This window comes from Hemicordylus capensis, chromosome 1, assembly GCF_027244095.1.
Source record: "Hemicordylus capensis ecotype Gifberg chromosome 1, rHemCap1.1.pri, whole genome shotgun sequence".
In the NCBI taxonomy this organism is placed as follows: Eukaryota; Metazoa; Chordata; class Lepidosauria; order Squamata; family Cordylidae; genus Hemicordylus; species Hemicordylus capensis.
In genome coordinates this window covers 11,396,590-11,416,153 of record NC_069657.1, presented here as the reverse complement: position 1 = coordinate 11,416,153, position 19,564 = coordinate 11,396,590, and the positions used below count along the sequence as shown (strand labels likewise).

The window sequence follows — 19,564 nt, the reverse complement described above, 5'->3', positions numbered from 1 at the left end:
ATGAGACTAACAGATGCAATATAGATCAATCACTACATGGAACCTGTGTCCTGGTGAATCATGCCACAAAATACCAGTTGCTGGGGAACAGTGGGAATGGGCTATAACTGGAGTTCTCAAACTTGGGTCCCTCCCCAGATACTGCTGGACTACAGTTCCCATTATCCACAGCCATGTGGCTGTGGGTAATGGGAGTTGTAGTCCAACAATGTATGGGGAGTGACCCAAGTTTGAGAAGCATTGGGGTTTAACCTTTGCATCCTGCTTGTTGGATACCTGGAGGCATCTGATTGGCTACGGTAGGAAACAGGATGCTAGAAAAAAACCATTTCCAGTATGATCCAATATGGCTGCTCTTAGATTCTTAGTTGTATGCCACACGGTCCAACCAAGAACGTTGGAGATGCTGTCAACATACACCTGACCTCTATAAGCACCATGAAAATTGTTATCATTGTTATCAAGGGATGCTAAAGGAGAAATTCATTAAATGAATAGTTGTCCCCACAATCGCTAATTAAAAAATTAATGCACACAAGTTACCGTGAAGTGTTTTCAAATCTCAGTATTTAAGTCAAGAAGAAAAACGAGGAAGAGCTCTTACATTCTGACGACATTTTTAATATTAAAGTTCTCCAGGGGTGTCGAGTCCGGGTCCTGCCCTTTGTCATTCTGAATAACGATTTGCTGTATAATACGGTCCAGCAGCAGCCAGTACTGGACAGTGTTGCCGTTTCTCTTATCTAAAAAAGAGAAGGGAGGAAATCATGAAAAAGAGCCTGCAGAATCCACTCATCATCTAGCATCAAATCCTAAACAAACAAAAAAATGCTGTTGCCTTTTCTTTTCTTTTTTTTTTTTGGTGTAGGTTAGTCCTCTGCGGGATCAGTGATGAACCTAAGTTCCTTAAGATATTTGCTGACATCCTGACTAACACAGAGTCAGTGCAACGGGAGAAGCACCAGCACTTCTGAAGAGTTCCAGATGAACGCTGCCGCTGCACTGGTGCTAGTGTATGCGTGTGTGCATGTGCTCAAATGAGTGTATGGGAGGTGGGTAGAATTTCAACTACCTGCCCTTCCACCAAAAATATATCCCTGTGGGCTGTGTGACCCCCAGGGACATTTTTGGGTGGGACAGAAGGCTTCCTGGGAAAGGAGAGCCCAAAATTTGTCCCCACCCATAGATAAGAGTCAGTTGAACTTTTCAGAAGCACCGGTGCTCTGTTAGATGGGATGCCTGCCAGTGGTCTCTCAAGGGACCATGTTTCCCTGTTTAGTGTACCAGAATGTGGAACTCTGTGCCACTACCAGAATTTCACTGATTAAAGATGTTACTTTTGCAAGAATTTGGATTATTTGCTGCCTAGTATTTGGGTTCCTCTGGTTCCTCATGAGCTTTTACTGGCTGCTCTGTAGTAGTTATTATCCCACAGATATGAAAAGTATTCACCCCTATCCATTTTGTTTGGAAATACATCTATGGTTATCATTATTATTCTTGACTACTGTATATTCGTCTGTGTTTATGTGAGTTGTGTGAGGTACCTTCAGCCCTTCCTTAAGTGGAAAGGGAAGATAAGAATTCAAAATTGGCAAAAAAATTCCAATCAAATTTCAAAGACAAAGCCTTCTACTGAGTCAGACCATTGGTCCATGTAGCTCAGTATTGTCTACATACACAGAGGCTTTTCCAAAGTTACAAGCAGGAGTCTTTCTCAGCCCAATCTGGAAATGCCAGGGAGGGAACCTGGAACCTTCTGCATGCAAGCATGGAGATGCTCTTCCCAGTGCAGCCTCATCCGTGAAAGGGAATTTCTTACAGTGCTCACACGTGTGGTCTCCCATTCAAATGCAAACCAGGGTAGACCCTGTTTAGCAAAGGGGACAATTCATGCTTGCTTCCACAAGACCAGCTCTCCTCCCCATCTTCTATGGGATCAGCCAATGCCCTTATGGTAATGGATACACTGATGTTTCCAATTCATGTGCAGCAGCCTGGATATGAAATCCAGTACTGTGCAAGAACACACCTGTACAACTACTTAAAACAGCATGCAGGCACTTGTGTTGCCCTACTTCCATTGCTTCAAATATTTGTGCAAGTGCGCTCTTGCACGACACCGCCAGGGCTGGCATCCACGTGCACGGCCATCCTGGTGGGCTGGAAAATACAGACACTGCATTGTGCAGCTTGTCAGCCAATGATTTAAGGATTGCAGAAAGTGCAATACAAAAAAAAAACACCCTTTAAAAATATTATTGCTGCAGAGGATATTGCTTAAAGCTGGCCATCATAATAACCCTTGTGGAATACAGTTTTGAAGTCGTGTAGCAACCTTGATTCATTATGGGTACGGATTATGAAGAAGACATCCTCTACTCACAAGGCATTTGGAGACAGTGGTGAAGAATAGACATAAAGTGCGGGTATGCTTCCGTGTGGGTCAGCCTCTTCCTTGTGAGTTCAAACATCTGGGTTGCACTTTTTGTATCTATGTGGACCTGCAATGTAGTGATGAGGGAGGAAGCAGTGCCAAGAACATAAATAGCTTTGTATTCCTAGATGGAATTGTTCCTTAGAATCCCACAGGAAAATAAAGGTTGCTACCCTCAATTTTACTTATTTTACCATATATTGCAAAAGCGTGATTTGAATAGAGACTGTATTGAAATATATTTCAATACAGTCTCTATTCAAATCTGGCTTTTGCAATATATGGTTCAGTAAGAGAGTACATATACATACATAGCAGTGAATTCCTGAAATTAGTGGATGTCAATGTTCATATGTTAATGTTTACAATCACAGATACATTCAGCAAGTGTCCCAAGAACTCAAAGACACATCTGTGCTTGTAAGCATTTACTGGATACATATCCAAGAACAGATATCACTGTGGGGGCATTAAAAACATTCAGCTACTATTGTCAGTATGCTAATGTGAATTTTGAGGTGATACACACAACCCACAAAGTGAAGACATGGGGGTGATTAATTTATATTAGTCCTGAACCAAAGGGGAGAGATAGCTTTGCATAACTGCTCATTAAAATGACTCCCCACACCCTTTTTTGGCACATTTTCAGGGATCACAGCAAAAGGGTTGCAAAACTATTCAATTCGTAGTGTGATCCCCGATTGGCCAGGATTCTTCCTTTTTCATTCTATTCCCAACACCAGCAAAAGTAATACTTAATACATACATACCAGCTCAAACCTTTTGGCAAACTCCAGCTCATCTTCATTTCTGAGCATTTCAAAAAAGTCTAAATGCCTGAGGGAGAGGAGAGAAAAGATGACACAATTGAACATTTTCTTCAATAACCAAGCTCAACAAAGTTTATCAACACATTTGGAAGAAATGATATTACTACTTAATAATGTTCAGACTAGGCGACCCATTTGTTGTCATAACATTCATGAGTGATAGCATTTTTCCGGTCCAAGTTTAAACATGAAGAACAAAAGTGGTAGAACCAATCACCCCCCAGTTTACATTTGGCCATGTGTTTCAGAACACTTCTCAACAAGGCACTCTTGGTTTCATGGTAGCAAGCATGACTTGTCCCCTTAGCTAAGCAGGGTCCGCCTTGGTTGCATATGAATGGGAGACTTGAGGTGTGAGCACTATAAGATATTACGTTGTCTTGCTGCATTACCCACTTTCGGCTCAGCTTCAGCTCTAAGACAGATGGCCTGACATTGTCGTCATTGTCCTCTTTTCTGATATGCAGGTGAATTCATGGTTCTATCAATGATGGCAAGATGTCCAGGTCCTGATGCAGCAAAGCATCCCAAAACCACGATGCCTCCACCACCTTGTTTGACAGTCAGGATGAGGGTCTTACTTTGGAAGGCAGTGCTTGTCTTGTGGTAGCAAGCATGACTTGTCCACTTAGCTAAGCAGGGTCTGCCCTGGTGGCATATGAATGGGAAGCTTGATGTGTGAGCACTATAAGATATTCCCCTTAGGGGATGGCGCTGCTCTGGGAAGAGCAGAAGGTTTCAAGTTCCTTCCCTAGCAGCATCTCCAAGATAGGGCTGAGAGAGACTCCCGCTTGCAACCTTGGAGAAGCTGCTTCCAGTCTGTGTAGACAATACTGAGCTAGATGGACCAAGGGTCTGACTCAGTATGTGGCAGCTTCCTATGTTCCTATGTATGTTCCTAAAATGTTTGTGATTGTGTCCAAGTTTGATTTTTGATTAATCTGTCCAGAGACATTATTCCAGAAACCTTGTGGGTCATCCAGATGCTCCTTGGCGAACCTGAGCTAGGCAGCAATGTTCTTTTTAGAGTGCAGTGCTTTCTTCCTAGCTATCCTCTCATGAACACCATCCCCTTCAGTTCTCCCCACATTCTCCCGATGGTTGATACATGAACCCTCACATCAGCTGCAGCAAGAGAGACCTTCAGATCTTTAGATGTTAGTCTTGAGCTCTTTGTGACTGTGAATGATTTTCCGGGTTTCTCTTAGGGTGATACGGGCAGGATGACTGTTGCTGGTGCAGTCTTAAACATTTTCCATTTGCAGACTGTGGATGGATGGAGCCCCAAATGCTTAGAAATTGCCATGTAACCCTGTCCAGACAGATGAGCATTAAATCGCTCTTTTTCATAGGCCCTCTAGAATTTCTTTTGATCGCATGACGAGTCATGGTGAAGACCCAACTCAGGACTTTTCTATAGGACAGGATGCCCAAAGCTTTCCTCTGCAGAGTGGTTTACTTATTACCCAATTAGTTAGGCACCACTAATCGTGCTAAGGACATTAGGGCTTCACTTACTATCTCACACACTGATCCTGAATTTGTCTCACTGTTCTCACTTTGGACCTTATTGTGTCTCAAGAAACACAGCATTGTTTAATTCATGCCCTTTTATTGCATCAGGGGAGACTGGTTTCCATTACGCATGGTAAGACCTTGCCGTGTGAGTCTCATTTTTCTACTTGAGATCCACAAACCTTTTCTCAGCACTGTATTGGCTTCTCCTAAACTGCCTCATTCCCACAGCCCCACTTTGCCCACACCTGTCCACCATCTGATTTCCCCCCAGCTGATCCTCTATGCCTACTTGTCAATGGCTCATCCTCTGCTTTTTCCATTTCATGCACACAAGTCTACTGGGAAGGAATGACATAGTATCCACTACTCCTGGTGCCAAACACGAGCAGTAAATGAATATATACTGATTTTTAGCAGGCATGGGAGAGAAGATAAAGATTCTAGAACATTTTTAATATCAACAGCACAACATTAAAATGACTAATAACAGCCATTACATTCTACTGGCCCTGAGCGAGTTTCAGTATGTTTGTAAGTACCATTTCTGTAACTAGAAGATTTCAGCCTAACAATATAAATGCCAACTTTATTTTCAGTAAGGCATGAAATGAAATCCAGTGAGAAAGGAAGGGAGAACATTCAGAAAAGAACTCAACACACACACACACACACACACACACACACACACACACACACACACACCCTCTTACAGAGTGAGAAAGCAAACGTACCTATCTAATGTGGAATTTTCATGCTCTCTTAATTTATCTATAACAGGCTGAATTCCAAGCATCAGAAATTCGTATCTAAGATGGAGTCTGAAGTCCAGACTTTCCTGGAAAAGAGGAGGGAAAAAACCTTTCAGGAACGATGTTTCTACTAGAATTCCATTTAAGGCTGTTTATACTTGCATAAAAAATTTCCATTAAAGTTTAAATTTTAATAAATTTTATTAAATTTATATACTGCTCCACTAACCGAGGTCCTCAAAGCAGTGTGAAAAAAGAAACAATCAAAACCAGATCAAAACCAGATATAAAAACCGGAACTAAATCAGAACAAAATTAGTTTTGTTGTAAACCGCCCAGTTTACAACGAAACTTGCATTTTGGGCAGTATAAAAATATGTTAAATAATAAATAAATAAATAAATAAACTACCAGTAAGCTTTATACAGACAGGAGAAAACCAGTATAAACAGCAAACCATGAATTAAATACTTGTTTTGATAGAACGGCTTTAGCCTGGCTCCTGAATGTACACAGATAAGTTGCCAGGTGAATCTCTCTTGGGAGGATATTGTAAATTATGACCTTGCAGATGGGAGGAAGTCCCATAATGGCCAAAACTGCACACCGGGCCCGGGTGATATCACTGGGAAGCCCCAGTTACCAGTTGTAGTGTGCTGGTCTTGTGGTAGCAAACATGAATTGTCCCCTTTGCTAAGCAGGGTCTACCCTGGTTTGCATTTGAATGGGAGACAACATGTGTGGGCACAGTAAGATATTCCCCTTAGGGGGATGGGGCCGCTCTGGGAAGAACATCGGTATGCTTAAATGCAGAAGCTTCCAAGTTCCCTCCCTGGCAACATCTTCAAGACAGGGCTGAGAGAGGCTCCTGCCTGCAACCCTGGAGAAGCCACTGCCAGCCTGGGTAGACAATACTGAGCTAGACGGACCTATGGTCTGACTCAGTAGAAGGCAGCTTCCAATGTTCCTATGCAATACTTGTTCAAATGCATGACGGCAGGCTTAAAAAAGCCACCCACCTCCAGCACCCCAACTTACCACTCCGGCCCCTTGGCTTAGGACAGCATTGATAAAGGACATGATGGCCGTCTTGAGGCTCACTTCGTCACGGTATCGCCCCGTACTTCTGTCCAGGTCATTTATGAGTGTCTGCAGAACACAGAGTAGAGATAGAAAAAGGTGCAGCAGGTGGCATTTGGAGGGAGGGAAAGAAAGATAGACAGACAGACAGACAGACAGACAGAAAGAAAGAAAGGTCAGCAAAAACTAGCCAGGTTTTAAAGTTATTTTTTCAAGTTGAGACTCCCAAAATACTACTATTGCTGTCCTTCAAGAGAGCCCTTAAAATGTACTTATTTGGCCTGGCCTTCCAGAGTTTTAAATGATTAATTGTTTTAAAATGTTTTAAATTGTTGCCCTGATTTTCAGGGCTTTTAGCTGTTTTATTGGTTTGATTTTAATTGTTAATTTTTTTTATCATGTTGTGAACCGCCCTGAGCCGTATCGGAAGGGCGGTATATAAATCTAATAAATAAATAATAATAATAATAAATACCACTACTACTATTACAAATATTTATACACCACTTATTACAACAAAGGTTTTCAAAGCAGCCTACAGAGAAAAATAAGTAATAGATGAACAAGATAGTTTCCAGTCTTAAAAGGGCTCACAATCTAAAAAGAAACACAAGGAGGCGCCTGGAGGTTTGTGTGGGGAGAGCCTCCAAGCCCTGGGCGGCCGAATCGGCTGTCCACACATCTGCTGGCTCTGTCACAGAGCTGTTGGGGGCTGTGGGGATCGGGGGCCGTGCGGCCCCCAGAAGTTCCAGGATGCCTTGTGTGAGCATACGGGGCATTCTGGAGAGACCCCTGAGGCCGGCTTCAGCCTCCCAGTCGGGGGTCTACTCGTTTGTTGCTGTGTGCCGCGGCAGAACACGAGCAAAAAAACAAGGTTAATGGAGTGCTTGCTCTGTTAACCTCATTTAAGGGGGAGGGGGGATTAGGCGGACTAGCCACCTTGGAACCACCGGGCTCGCCCGCGACCCCATCGATTCCCACAACCACTAGAAAGTGGGCTAGGCTCCCTTAGCCCACTTTCTACTGATCGTGGGAATAGCCTCAAGGTAGAAACCAGCAAGAGCCACCAGTGGGATGCTGGCCAGGGGGTGAGTTGGGCCAGTTGCTCTCCTTCTGCTAAATAAAAGAGTCACCATGTTAAAAAGGTACTTTTTTGCCCAGTTAGCAGGCGTAAAACTATTCTAGTGAATGGGTTAGAGGGTTAGGGTTCTCAGTTTTGCTGGGTTACAACTCCCTACCACCTCCAACCGTGCTCCCTCTAACAGGGATTCTCAGATGTTGTTGACGACAACTCCCAGAGTCCCCAGCTGCGATAGCCTTTGCTTGGGGATTCTGGGAGTTGTCGTCAACAACATCTGGGAATCCCTGTTAGAGGGAACACTGACCCCCAACAACATCTGGGAGAGAAAGCTGACCTAGATTTTGATAACATTATATAGCTTTCCAGCTATTAGCCTCAATTAAAATAGTAAGTAAGAAAGAGCATCCTGTATTTGTTGAATGGTACTTATGGGCTTGACCACTTTAAGTGGAGCAGCGGGGAAATGCTTGACTAACAAGCAGAAGGTTGCCAGTTTGAATCCCCACTGGTATGTTTCCCAGACTAGGGGAAACAGCTATATTGGGCAGCAGTGATATAGGAAGATGCTGAAAGGCATCATCTCATACTTCACAGGAGGAGGCAATGGTAAACCCCTCCTGCATTCAACTAACAGGGCTCTGTGGGCACCAGGAGTCCCTTGAAATTGACTTGACGGCACACTTTACTTCTGGGCTTACCTCTCAAGTACTGCTTATTGTCAGGTAAGTCACTGATCAGAATGCAAGTGACTCCTACAGAATCAAGGCCTATGGCTAATTAAAAACAACAACAACTTGGGAGAAATTTAATCAAAATGTTTATTTTTTGCACTTGGGAAACCTATGACAACTGGCAAGAGTTTATAGGGACAGAGACAAGAGGGAGCTTTTGTACACCACGGAAAGTAATAAACGTTTCTCAGACCTCTCCTCACTCTCTTAAGTACTGCCCGTCTCTACAGCTTGACTGCACCCAACGCTGAACTTTCGTCGCAAGGCGACTCCTCCCCCTACCTGAAAGCGAGTCCTTTCGCTGGCATATTTTTGGTAATGCATCATGGCCTCCAGAACCTTCTTGTGACCTCCAGGAACCAGGCACACAGCGCCCATGATTTCCAGCACTGCCACCTTGGTCTTAATGTTTTCAGTGCTCAGACTCTGAGCGATTACATTAATGCTCTCCGAGTGGGCCAGGACGTGTGCTCGCCCGAGAGAGTTGTTCATCAGTGCTTTTATGCATCCGATGAGAGAGGTATGTATCCGAGACTCGGAGGTCTCATAGTCCATGCTCTTCAGGAAGTTGAGAATGCACGTCAAGCCATCCAGGTCAATGAACCTGGTCACAAACCTGTCAATAAGAAAGAAAGAAAAAGATACCATGAACACAGCGGACATGCATCAGGAAGATGTTTGGATCTCTCTCACACACACACAGAGTGACAATCTATTCTAAGTTAACTTGGAGCTATCTTTCCGCCTTGAGCACCAAATTACAGCTCACTCTTCATAAAACGATATTCATAACCTAACAAGTGTCAGCAGGTAGAGCAGGCCTGCACAACATAAGGCCTGGGGGTCAGATCTGGCCCGTGAGGACTTTTTAAATGCCCCACAGATAGAAATATCCAGCAGCAACAACACCCTAGAAAGGCAGACTGTCACCCTTTGGGTCAGTTGCAGTGAGTGAAAAGGAACAGGGCCTATTTTCTGGACACTCTCTCTAGTTAAAATTGTAGGTCCCTTGACAAAGGGAAAAGATCCACCAGTAACAAATAATTGCTTTCATTAATATATGTAATAATTAATTTCAATGTATTAATGTGCTGAAAATTGAGCTCGGCTCTAAAATACCATGTGGTGGTTGATTCCAGTCCACCAGGGCATTTGAGTTGTGCAGCCCTGATGCATAGGTTAGTCTAAGGCACCTTCATAGTCTGTCATGGGGGCGGGGGGAGAGAGACCCCTAACAAATTGGTTTAAAGCAGGGGTGCACTGCACAACCAAATGCTCCACTGGGCCGGAACCAACCATGCCTTGGGGTGTGTGGCCCATGATCAATTTACATTAATAATAATTATTAAAAATCTTAATAGGAGTGAGAGAGCAGAGGGCTGGAGTCAAGGGAGGGGGAAGTGAGGGGAAAGAGGGACGGTGTCAGTGGGCCCTGGTGTGGGGGGACATTTGGCCTTGTGGTAGCAAGCATTTTGTCCCCTTTGCTAAGCAGGGTCTACCCTGGTTGCATTTGGATGGGAGACTAGAAGTATGAGCACTGTAAAGATACTCCCTTTAGGGGATGGGGCCGCTCTGGGTAGAGCACTGGCATGCTTGCATGCAGAAGGTTCCAAGTTCCCTCCGTGGCATATCCAAGACAGGGCTGAGAGAGACTCCTGCCTGCAGCCTTGGAGAAGCCGCTGCTAGTCTGTGTAGGCAATACTGAGCTAGATGGACCAAGGGTCTGACTCAGTATATGGCAGCTTCCTATGTTCCTCAAGTGACCATCTTCTGCACTGAGCTGCTGCTGCTGGTCAGCAGAACAGGCCACGAGCTCTTCATGGCTTCTGTGGTTGTGGCTGGATATTCCTACCTGCAGGCCAGGAAAAAAGTATCTGCAGGCTGGCTCCGGCTCCTGGGCCTTATGTTGTGCAGGTCTGGTTTAAAGCCTGGTGTGACTGTGCTCACGCACAGAAATTAGAAAGAAGTGTATATATTCCATATCACACCATTCCAGTTTTTGGGACAGCGTGCAGAACAGAGCAGCAGGGGAATCCCAACTCTCCTACTTATTTCTAAAAGCAGGTCCTTGAGGTTCTGAAAATATATAAGCAACAGTAGACAAAATCTCACAAGCCGCTGGGGCAGGAGAAGAGGAAGGGCTGTGTGAGACCTGTTAAGTAGGACACCCAGCAGACCAGCGGGAGGGCTTGAGCTCTCTGTGTTGCTTCTTTCCCCTCCCCAGGGCTGACAAAGCAGAATTAAAATTATGCAAAGCAGGGAAAACTTGTGGTAGTGTCCTTGATTTGCATGATGTATCCATGTAGACATTTTTAGAGCACAGCGTATGAAGTTCTGGATGCTGAAAGAACTCAGACAAACTATCCTCTTTGAACTCCGGTCCACAGAAAGGTTTTGTATATGGTAACATATGAAATTGATTTCGCCAGATCAATTCTTTGGTAAATCAATTTGTGCACAAAGTGTTTCTGCAGATAAAGAATCTATCAAGATTCTCATAGTGCCATTGGGAACACAATTAAAAGGAAACCATAGCAAAGATAGTTTTCCAATAGATACTCTAAATCAGGCATCCCCAAACTGCGGCCCTCCAGATGTTGCTGAACTACAACTTCCAGCATACCCAGCCACAAAAAATTGTGTCTAGGGATGCTGGGAGTTGTAGTTCAGCAACATCTGGAGGGCCGCAGTTTGGGGGTGCCTGCTCTAAATGGTCAGATTGCATCACTCAGATCAAAGTTTGCATGGAGATAGGATCAAACCCACAAGCACTACATTGTGCTTTGGAATGTATTTTATTTATTTATTTATTTACATTTTATATCCCACTCTTCCTTCAAGGAGCCCAGAGCGGCATACTACATACTTATGTTTCTCCTCACAACAACCCTGTGAAGTAGGTTAGGGTGAGAGAGAAGTGACTGGCCCAGAGTCACCCAGCTAGTTTCATGGCTGAATGGGGATTTGAACTCGGGTCTCCCGGGTCCTAGTCCAGCACTCTAACCACTACACCATGCTGGCTCTTGGAATGTAGCCTTTTACCTGAAGCCAGCTGCACTAAATTCAATAGACAGAATAGGTTTAAGACCTATTAAATTTTTAAAAGACCTGTTAAATTTTTTTTTAAAAAAAGACTCATTTGTCTAAATTATATAGGATTTGAACACTAGAATATATCTGGACACAAACTTGTGTTCAGTTCAGTCTCTAGCAAAGTACAACTCCCTTATTATAAAAGAAGAAATCAAGGAAGATCTAAGAATTCCCCTGGCATCTAGCAAAGCAGTTCCAGCAAATTTGGCATTAGCCAGGATTTTGTGGAAATGAAATTTGGCATTCAACAGGACATTGTGTAAGAAACCATTATATAAACTCTTATGCTGGAAAAGCAAGGCGGTGGGTGGGGGGGCGGGGGGAGGAAGAAAGATTTCATCAATTGCAAGGAAGATCATTTGCCTCATAGGTTTGGTCCTCAGTGCCGTCTTCAAACTCTCTATAGTTTTGTTTCTCTCCTCTTCATCTTCTTTTTCCAAAGCAATTAGTGATTTTCTCTGCAAAAAAGAAAAGAGAGAGAGTTTAGAGCAAGCCATAATTTAAGTGTCTACCTGAGTTTCAAAATCACCAGATCAAGCCAAATATTTTGTAAAGGAAAGAAAAGCCATAGCTCAATGGCAAAGCTCATCCTTTGCATGCAGATGGAACCACATTTCAACCCCTGACATCTACAGCTGGAAGGATAAAGAGCAGTGAATTTATCGTAGCAGAAACTTTCATGGACTAGAGCCTATTTCATCACATGCCTGAAGCATTAGTCTTAACTGGCAAGTGTACACACACACACACACACACACACACACACACACACACACACACACACGTATGTATTGGGGGAGGGGGAGGGGAGACTTGTGAACCCTGGAGTCAAAAGATTCTGACAGGGTTCTCAAACTTGAGTGCCCTTTTAAAGCTTGGGTGGCTTTAAAAGAGGCTTAGACAAATTCATGGAGGACAGGTCTATCAATGGCTACCAGTCTGGTGTCTATGGGCTACCTCCAGCCTCAAGATGAGGCATGATGCCTCTCAATACCAGTTGCAGGGGAGCAACAGCAAGAGAGAAGGCATGCACATACCTCTTGCCTGTGGGCTTCCCAGAGGCATCTGGTAGGCCACTGTGTGAAACAGGATGCTGGACTAGATAGGCCTTGGGCCTGACCCAGCTAGGCTGTTCTTACGTTGCTAGATTACAACTCCTATCATACCCAGCCACAATGGCCATTGGCTAGGGTTTAAAGGAGTTGTACTCTAAAAACATCTGGGGGGACCCAAGTTTGCCCTGGAGTATGAAATACCAGAGGTGCAATTTGTGACCATTCTTATGTAAAGGTGTAAGTGCCCTGACAACTCACAACAGCAGTAATAGGTGATAAGGAGTCTACCTGGCTATCCCAAGTTAATTAATGAGATAGGAATCATTGTCCCTATTCAAGCCTAAGGGACAGAGTAAACCTGTTAAGTAGTGGAGCCGACTGGCTATGGAAGGCAAGACTCCGACTATTCTTATGTAGATTGAAAGCCTTCCTCAGACTTCCTGAGGAAACAAACAGCCCATTCACCACTGCCCAGAATGACCATTCCTAGAGTGGCAAGAAGAACCTCCAACTCTACCCCAGGTCAGCCCTTAGACTGTTATGTCTGCCTCCATCATTCAAAAGCCATGCTGTAGCCGTGTACAGTAGGATGTAGGAGGAGGAAGTCGCGCCCCCACTGCGTCATTCACTAGGACGCCCCACCGCTAACGGTTACAACGGTTTGAGGAGGAAGGGCCCTCTGTGCAATTGCCTCGCAATCACAAATGTGCCCGCCATCATGGGGAGACCTCTTCCCTCTTCAGACAAGCCCTGATGTGAGAGGCGGGGCATGCAGGTGAGTGACGTGGCAGGGGCGGGACTTCCTCTCCCTTTACCCTACTGTACACAGTTACGGTGTGGCTTTTGGATAACATCTGAATTAGGCTGAGGACAAGAAGGGAAAGCAGAAATTTTATTTATTCAATTCATTCATTACATTTTACATCCCGCTCTTCCTCCAAGGAGCCCAGAGCGGTGTACTACATACTTAGGTTTCTCCTCACAACAACTCTGTGAAGTCGGTTAGGCTGAGAGAGAAGTGACTGGCCCAGAGTCACCCAGCAAGTCTCATGGCTGAATGAGGATTTGAACTCGGGTCTCCCCGGTCCTAGTCCAGCATTCTAGCCACTACACCACACTGGCTGCAGAAGCAGGATGCACTAGAAGTAGTCCTAGGTAGTAGAGTAATTCTTTTTTTTGCAGAACACAGTTTCTCTGAAGGGTTAGGAGGGCAGACCAAGAACTTCACCCTTGCACAACACCAGCTGCTATGAAGGCTTGCTGTGCAGCCCAGCACATCTCCCCTTCGTGCCAAAGTCCTGTTTAGGAACATAAGAGGCTGCCTTATACAAATCCTTGGTCCATCTAGATCAGTATTGTCTACACTGACCAGCAGTGGTTCTCCACTTTTCTCTCTCTCTCATAGGAACATAGGAAGCTGCCATATACTGAGTCAGACCCTTGGTCCATCTAGCTCAGTATTGTCTTCACAGACTGGCAGCGGCTTCTCCAAGGTTGCAGGCAGGAATCTCTCCCAGCCCTATCTTGGAGATGCTGCCAGGGAGGGAACTTGGAACCTTCTGCTCTTCCCAGAGCAGCTCCATCCCCTGAGGGGAATATCTTCCAGTGCTCACACTTCTAGTCTCCCATTCAAATGCAACCAGAGCAGACCCTGCTTAGCTAAGGGGATAAGTCATGCTTGCTACCACAAGACCAGCTCTCCTCTCCAAGGGATCTGTACTCAGACCTGTGCTTTTTAATTTATTCATAAATGATCTAGAAATTGGGTTAAACAGCAAGATGGCCAAATTTGCAGATGACACCGAACTATTTAGGGTAGTGAAATCCATAACGGATTGTGAGGAGCTCCAAAAGGATCTCTTCAAACTGGGTGAGTGGGTGACAAAATGACAAATGTGGTTCAATGTTAGCAAGTGTAAAGTGCTGCATATTCAGGGGAAAAACACCAACTTCAGAGATACGGTGATGGGATCTGAGCTGTCGGTGAGCGACTGAGAGGGATTTTGGGGTCATGGTTGAAAGCTCCTTGAAAGTGTCAACTCAATGTGCGGCAGCTGTGAAAAAGGCCAATTCCATGCTAGGGATCATTAGGAAGGGAACTGAAGAAACTGCTAATATCATAATGTCCTTATACAAACCTTGGAGTACTGTGTACAGTTTTGGTCACCATATCTCAAAAAGGACATTATAGAACTGGAGAAGAGAAGCTGCAGAAGAGGGCAACCAAGATGATCAGGGGCCTGGTGCACCTTCCTTATGAGGCAAGACTACACCACCTGGGGCTTTTTAGTTTAGAAAAAAGATGACTGCGGGGAGACATGATAGAGGTCTATAAAAGCATGCATGGTGTGGAGAAAGTGGATAGAGAGACATTTTTATCCCTTTCTCCTAACACTAGAACCAGAGGTCATCCCATGAAACTGACTGCCAAGAAATTTAGGACTGACAAAAGGAAGTACCTTTTCAAACAACTCACAATTAACCTATGGAATACTCTGCCACAAGATGTAGTGACAGCCTGGATGGCTTTAAGAATGGCTTTGAGTACCCAGAATGTTGGGGGGCAATATGCTAAATCATTGTAAACCACTTAGAGAGCTTCCAGCTATAGAGCGGTATATAAATGTAAGTTCTATTGCTATTGCTATTGCTTAGATAAACTCATGGAGTTTATATGGACAGGCTAAGGCCACCTCCAGCCTCAGAGACAAGATGCCTCTCAATGCCAGTTGCAGGGGAGCAACAACAGGAGAGACGGCATGCCCTCCGCTCTTACCTGTGGGCTTCTCAGAGGCATCTGGTGGGCCACACAGGATGCTGGACTAGATGGGCCTTGGGCCTGATCCAGCAGGGGTGTCCTTATGTTCTTTTTAAATAAAAAATAAGATCCATTCCCCAACTCCATGGCTTCAAGGCCATCTTACTTAGTTCCATCTTTGTTTCTGAATTGAGAGGTACTGGGGCTTAACCTTGCCAGCCACCGCTTTTGCCCTGGAAGCTTATCTCCTTACTCACAGGCACATAGGAAGCTGCTCTGCAGTCACACCATTGGCCTATCTTGCGCAGGATCGTCTGCTCTGACTGGCTGTGGCTCTCCAAGGATTTCAGGCTGAAGTCTTCCCCAGCACTACCTGCAGATGCCAAGGATCGAACTCGGGACCTTCTGCATGCAAAGCAGATGCTCGACCACTGAGCTACGGCCCCATCCCCTTAGGGAAATTATCTTACAGCAAACAGTGTTCGCATGGAGTCGCCCATCCAAAAGCAAACCAAGGTAGACCCTGCTTAGCAAAGGGGCAATTCAGGCACACGGCCAGAAGGCCAACTCTCCTCCCTGCACAGCCCTCAGAGTAGGGTTGCCACGTCCCCTGGAATTTAGGGGACCCCCCCGGATTTTGGCTCATCCACCCAGCTGCTAAATTCCACCCAGATTCACATGGATTTCAAATGCGCTGCCCGGATTGCCCAGATTTTACTCTGGATCCGATCACACGGGAGGGCAAAGAAGGAGGGGAAAGTATACCAGTTTGTCCAATAAATAAATAAACACGCGTGGAAATTAGTTACAGCATAATTTGCATAATACACATAATACGCAAATTAGGCCACCCGGATTTTGGGAATCCGGGAATCCTTGAATATGGCAACCCTACCTCAGAGGTATATTTCTGGCAGCAAACAGGGCTTGCAAGGATGGGAGAGAGTCAAAAATTGTTTCCTTATCCCCGTCCCTGCATGCTAGGTTGCAGAGCAATGCTGTCCTGGCAAGGGCACAACTCTTGCTCTGCCCTCTTAACACTGCAGAGAATGTGGGCCAGTGTCCCTGAGGAAGTGGTCCAGGGCAGCAAGAAGGTACTCAGCTGCCCCACATCAGTGGTTTTGGCAGCAGTGCCGGCAGGGAAACTCGGCAGGGGAGCTAAGGACACCCTCCCCATGCCTTAAAACAACCACCCCCACCTCCGAAGCGGCTCGAACGCTGGCATTTCGAACCGGTTCGGCGCTCCAGAAGAAGAGCGCCGAATTGTTTCTGTGCACATTCCTAGCTCTGGTCACACATATTTTAAACAAACGGATGATTCCCACCTGAGAGAGGCAACTTGAAATCCTACCCAGTGTATAAGCTATCCAGTTATGAACTCTTTTGGGTGCTAACTGTCTCAACTGTGGGATCTACTAGATAACCACACTTATGATTTTTTTTTTTTTAGTGTTTCTCACTTGTGGGAAGACCCAGCATTCTGGGCATAACAGCAAATTTTTGTTCCTCAGATGTGGGCACTGCTCCGTTGGACGCGTAAAACGCCTTGCAAATATTCATGGTCCTTGCTGCACATAAAACACTTCAGCTGTGCTTTTGAGAGAAAATCTTGTCCCATAGGATTTTTACGGTGAATTACTGGCATGAAAGGATGACATCACTGGCAAAACATCTCTGCGGGGCAAGCTCTGGCTCCAGCGTCCTGGTGACAGCTGTACAATTGCATCACCAGCTCAAGAGACGGCTTTTAGAGGAAATCACCACCACTTTTAAAGAATTATCTCTCACAAACACACCACCCGGCCCAGTTTTATTATCCACAGAAACTGGCAAATTGCGGGCATTTCGCAAGCAACCCAGGTGGCTAATGGGGGAGGAGGGCGAAACTATGGAACTGAAAGGATGGTTTCGAATCTTGTTGTATACTCTGAAGAACTGGTTGGTTTGTGTGAAATAAAGTCATACATCCCGATGACCTACAGATATTAAATTTTGCATGCACCATCCTGCCACTGAAATTAGCTGAATGCACTACTTTTTACCAGGGCCGCCCTGAGGGGAGTGTGGGACTCAAATCAGAGCAGGCGGGGCTCCCTTAACACACACGAGTCCAGTGCGGAGAGGGAAGAGGAGGAGAGGGATGGGGTGGGGGCACCAGGAGGCGGATCGTGACATGTGAGGTCGCTGAAGAGCCTGTGGCTGCGGTGGCAGCAGGTGAGCTGGGCTTTCTCCTGGCTGCAGTCAATGAAGTGTCAGACTGAACCAGGATGATTCGCAGGGCTTCAATGTGGCTGCCCCAGTCCAGAGCACAGGGAGGATTCAAAGCGCACCTGAGTCCTCCTCTCACAGCCTGGAGGAAGCAAGGTGCGCGCAAACACCTCTCCACCCTCCACACACCCCCCCCCCACACTGACAGAGCCGTTTCCCCTCTCCTAGCCCTCTGCAAAGCAACTGGTCTTTTTTTCATGTCCTTCTGGTATGAAGTGATGGTCTGACTTTCTTTCTTTCTTTCTTTTTAAGGGGACAATGTTTCAGAGAGAGGAGAGAGAGAGATCCTGCAAAAGCTACTCTTGGCCCTTGCTGCATGGCAGGCAGGAAGGAAGGAGGCAGTGAAATGGAAGAGAGGGTGGTGGGTTGAGGGGTCATTTTCTCTGGCTTCTTTTCTCGAGGCCTCTGTGCCTCCATCCATCCATCCATGCTCACTCACCTCATCCCTGGAAGTGACGTCTGGGCAGGGTGGAGGGGAGTGTTGGCCCCAAAGCAACATGAAGCTCAGGAAGCACGCAGGGTGCCTCCTCTGAGCTGCACACAGCAGCAGCAGCAGCAGCAAGAGAGCAAGCAAGCAAGGGATGGACCAGTCCAAGGAGAGAGAAAGAGCCCGGGCAGTCGGGGAAGAGAGAGTGTGGAGCTTGGGGGAGTGAAGGGCCTTTGCCTCGTCTCTGAGCAGCAGCTGCCCGCTAGCTGGCTGGGAGACAGAGTGCAGGGATGGTTGGCAGAGATATGAGAGAGAGAGAGAGAGAGCTGGGCCTGGGGGAGCGTGGGGTTGGGGGCAGTCACTTCGGGCACCCTGCCCAAAGGATGGCCCTGCTTTTTATATGCACAGTGGAAATTTAAACAATGTTTGGGTAGGTTTTTTTGGAAGAAATGCTGAATACTGTACTTCTCAATTACCTACAGATACCAAATTTTGCATCAACACTCCTGTTATGTAGAAGAAACTCAGAATTTCTTCCAAAACCTACCCTCAAAATTGTGGCTCAGTCCACCACGTTCTAGACCAGAATATGCTTGGTGACATGTTTAAATAATTGTGGGGGTGAGGGAGCAGAAAAATCTATTACATTACATATATTTACGTTACCCTAACCCTAACCCTAACTTCTTGAACTTTCCTATAAGTGTAATCTATGCAAAATGACTGCCTGGTCAACGACGGGCCTCACCTACTACTAGCATGTTTACATAAAAGCAAATGCAATTTATAGAATTCGTCTCCACAAGATGTGGTATTAGCCTCGGTCTTAGACAGCTTTAAAGAGAGATTAGACAAATTCACGGAGGAGGAAAAGTTCACCAACAGTTACTAGGTGATGAGGCCAGAGTTCAGTGGTAGAGCATCTGCTTTGCATGCAGAAGGTCCCCGGTTCAATCCCTGGCAGCATCTCCAGGTAATGCTGGGGAAAGACTCCCGCCTGCAACCTTGGAGAAGCCACGGCCAGTCTGTGTAAACAATGCTGAGCTAGATGGACCAAAGGTCTGACTCAGTATATGGCAGCTTCCTGTGTTTCTATAGTCATGGTAGCTAAATGGAGCCTCTTTGCCTAGAGACAGTCTACCAATGAACACACTAAGTGGGACACAATAGCTGGGAGGGGTTTTTGTTTCATGTTCTGCCTGTGAGCCACCTGGAGGCAACAGTAGGAAGCAGGATGCTGGATCAGGTGGACTTCTGGTCTGGTCATAAAAGGTAGACATGTTATAATGTGAATACAACAAATGTATGTTCCCAAACTTGCATGTCTGGACGGTAACAACATTAAAAAAAATTAAAATGTTAAAAAAAATTAAAACCAAAATTCTAGTTAAGAAGCTTGGTGAACAAATGCATCTTTAAAAGCTGCCAGAGATGGGGAGGCTCTTATTTCAGCAGGGAGCGCATTCTGAAATCTCGGAGAGGCAACAAAGAAGGCCTGATCCTGAGCAGCCACCAGACGAGGTGGTGGCAACTG

The 19,564-nt window shown here is 45.6% G+C and overlaps 1 protein-coding gene across 3 annotated transcripts in view; it reads right to left on the bottom strand.

Moving 5' to 3' along the window:
* Nucleotides 1–19,564, bottom strand: part of DAAM1 (dishevelled associated activator of morphogenesis 1) — a 254,671-nt gene that overhangs the window by 66,670 nt on the left and 168,437 nt on the right. For 2 of the 3 annotated variants that reach the window (XM_053272446.1, XM_053272455.1), the window contains exons 5-11: nucleotides 11,886–11,980; nucleotides 8,712–9,045; nucleotides 6,576–6,686; nucleotides 5,520–5,623; nucleotides 3,211–3,277; nucleotides 2,387–2,504; nucleotides 605–743 (exon numbers count right to left, since the gene is read on the bottom strand). In XM_053272446.1, coding sequence (XP_053128421.1) covers nucleotides 605–743; nucleotides 2,387–2,504; nucleotides 3,211–3,277; nucleotides 5,520–5,623; nucleotides 6,576–6,686; nucleotides 8,712–9,045; nucleotides 11,886–11,980 — 968 coding nt within the window. Of the gene's footprint in view, nucleotides 1–604; nucleotides 744–2,386; nucleotides 2,505–3,210; nucleotides 3,278–5,519; nucleotides 5,624–6,575; nucleotides 6,687–8,711; nucleotides 9,046–11,885; nucleotides 11,981–12,865; nucleotides 12,885–19,564 lie in introns of those variants that run through there. The other variant, XM_053272462.1, reaches the window with a different exon arrangement.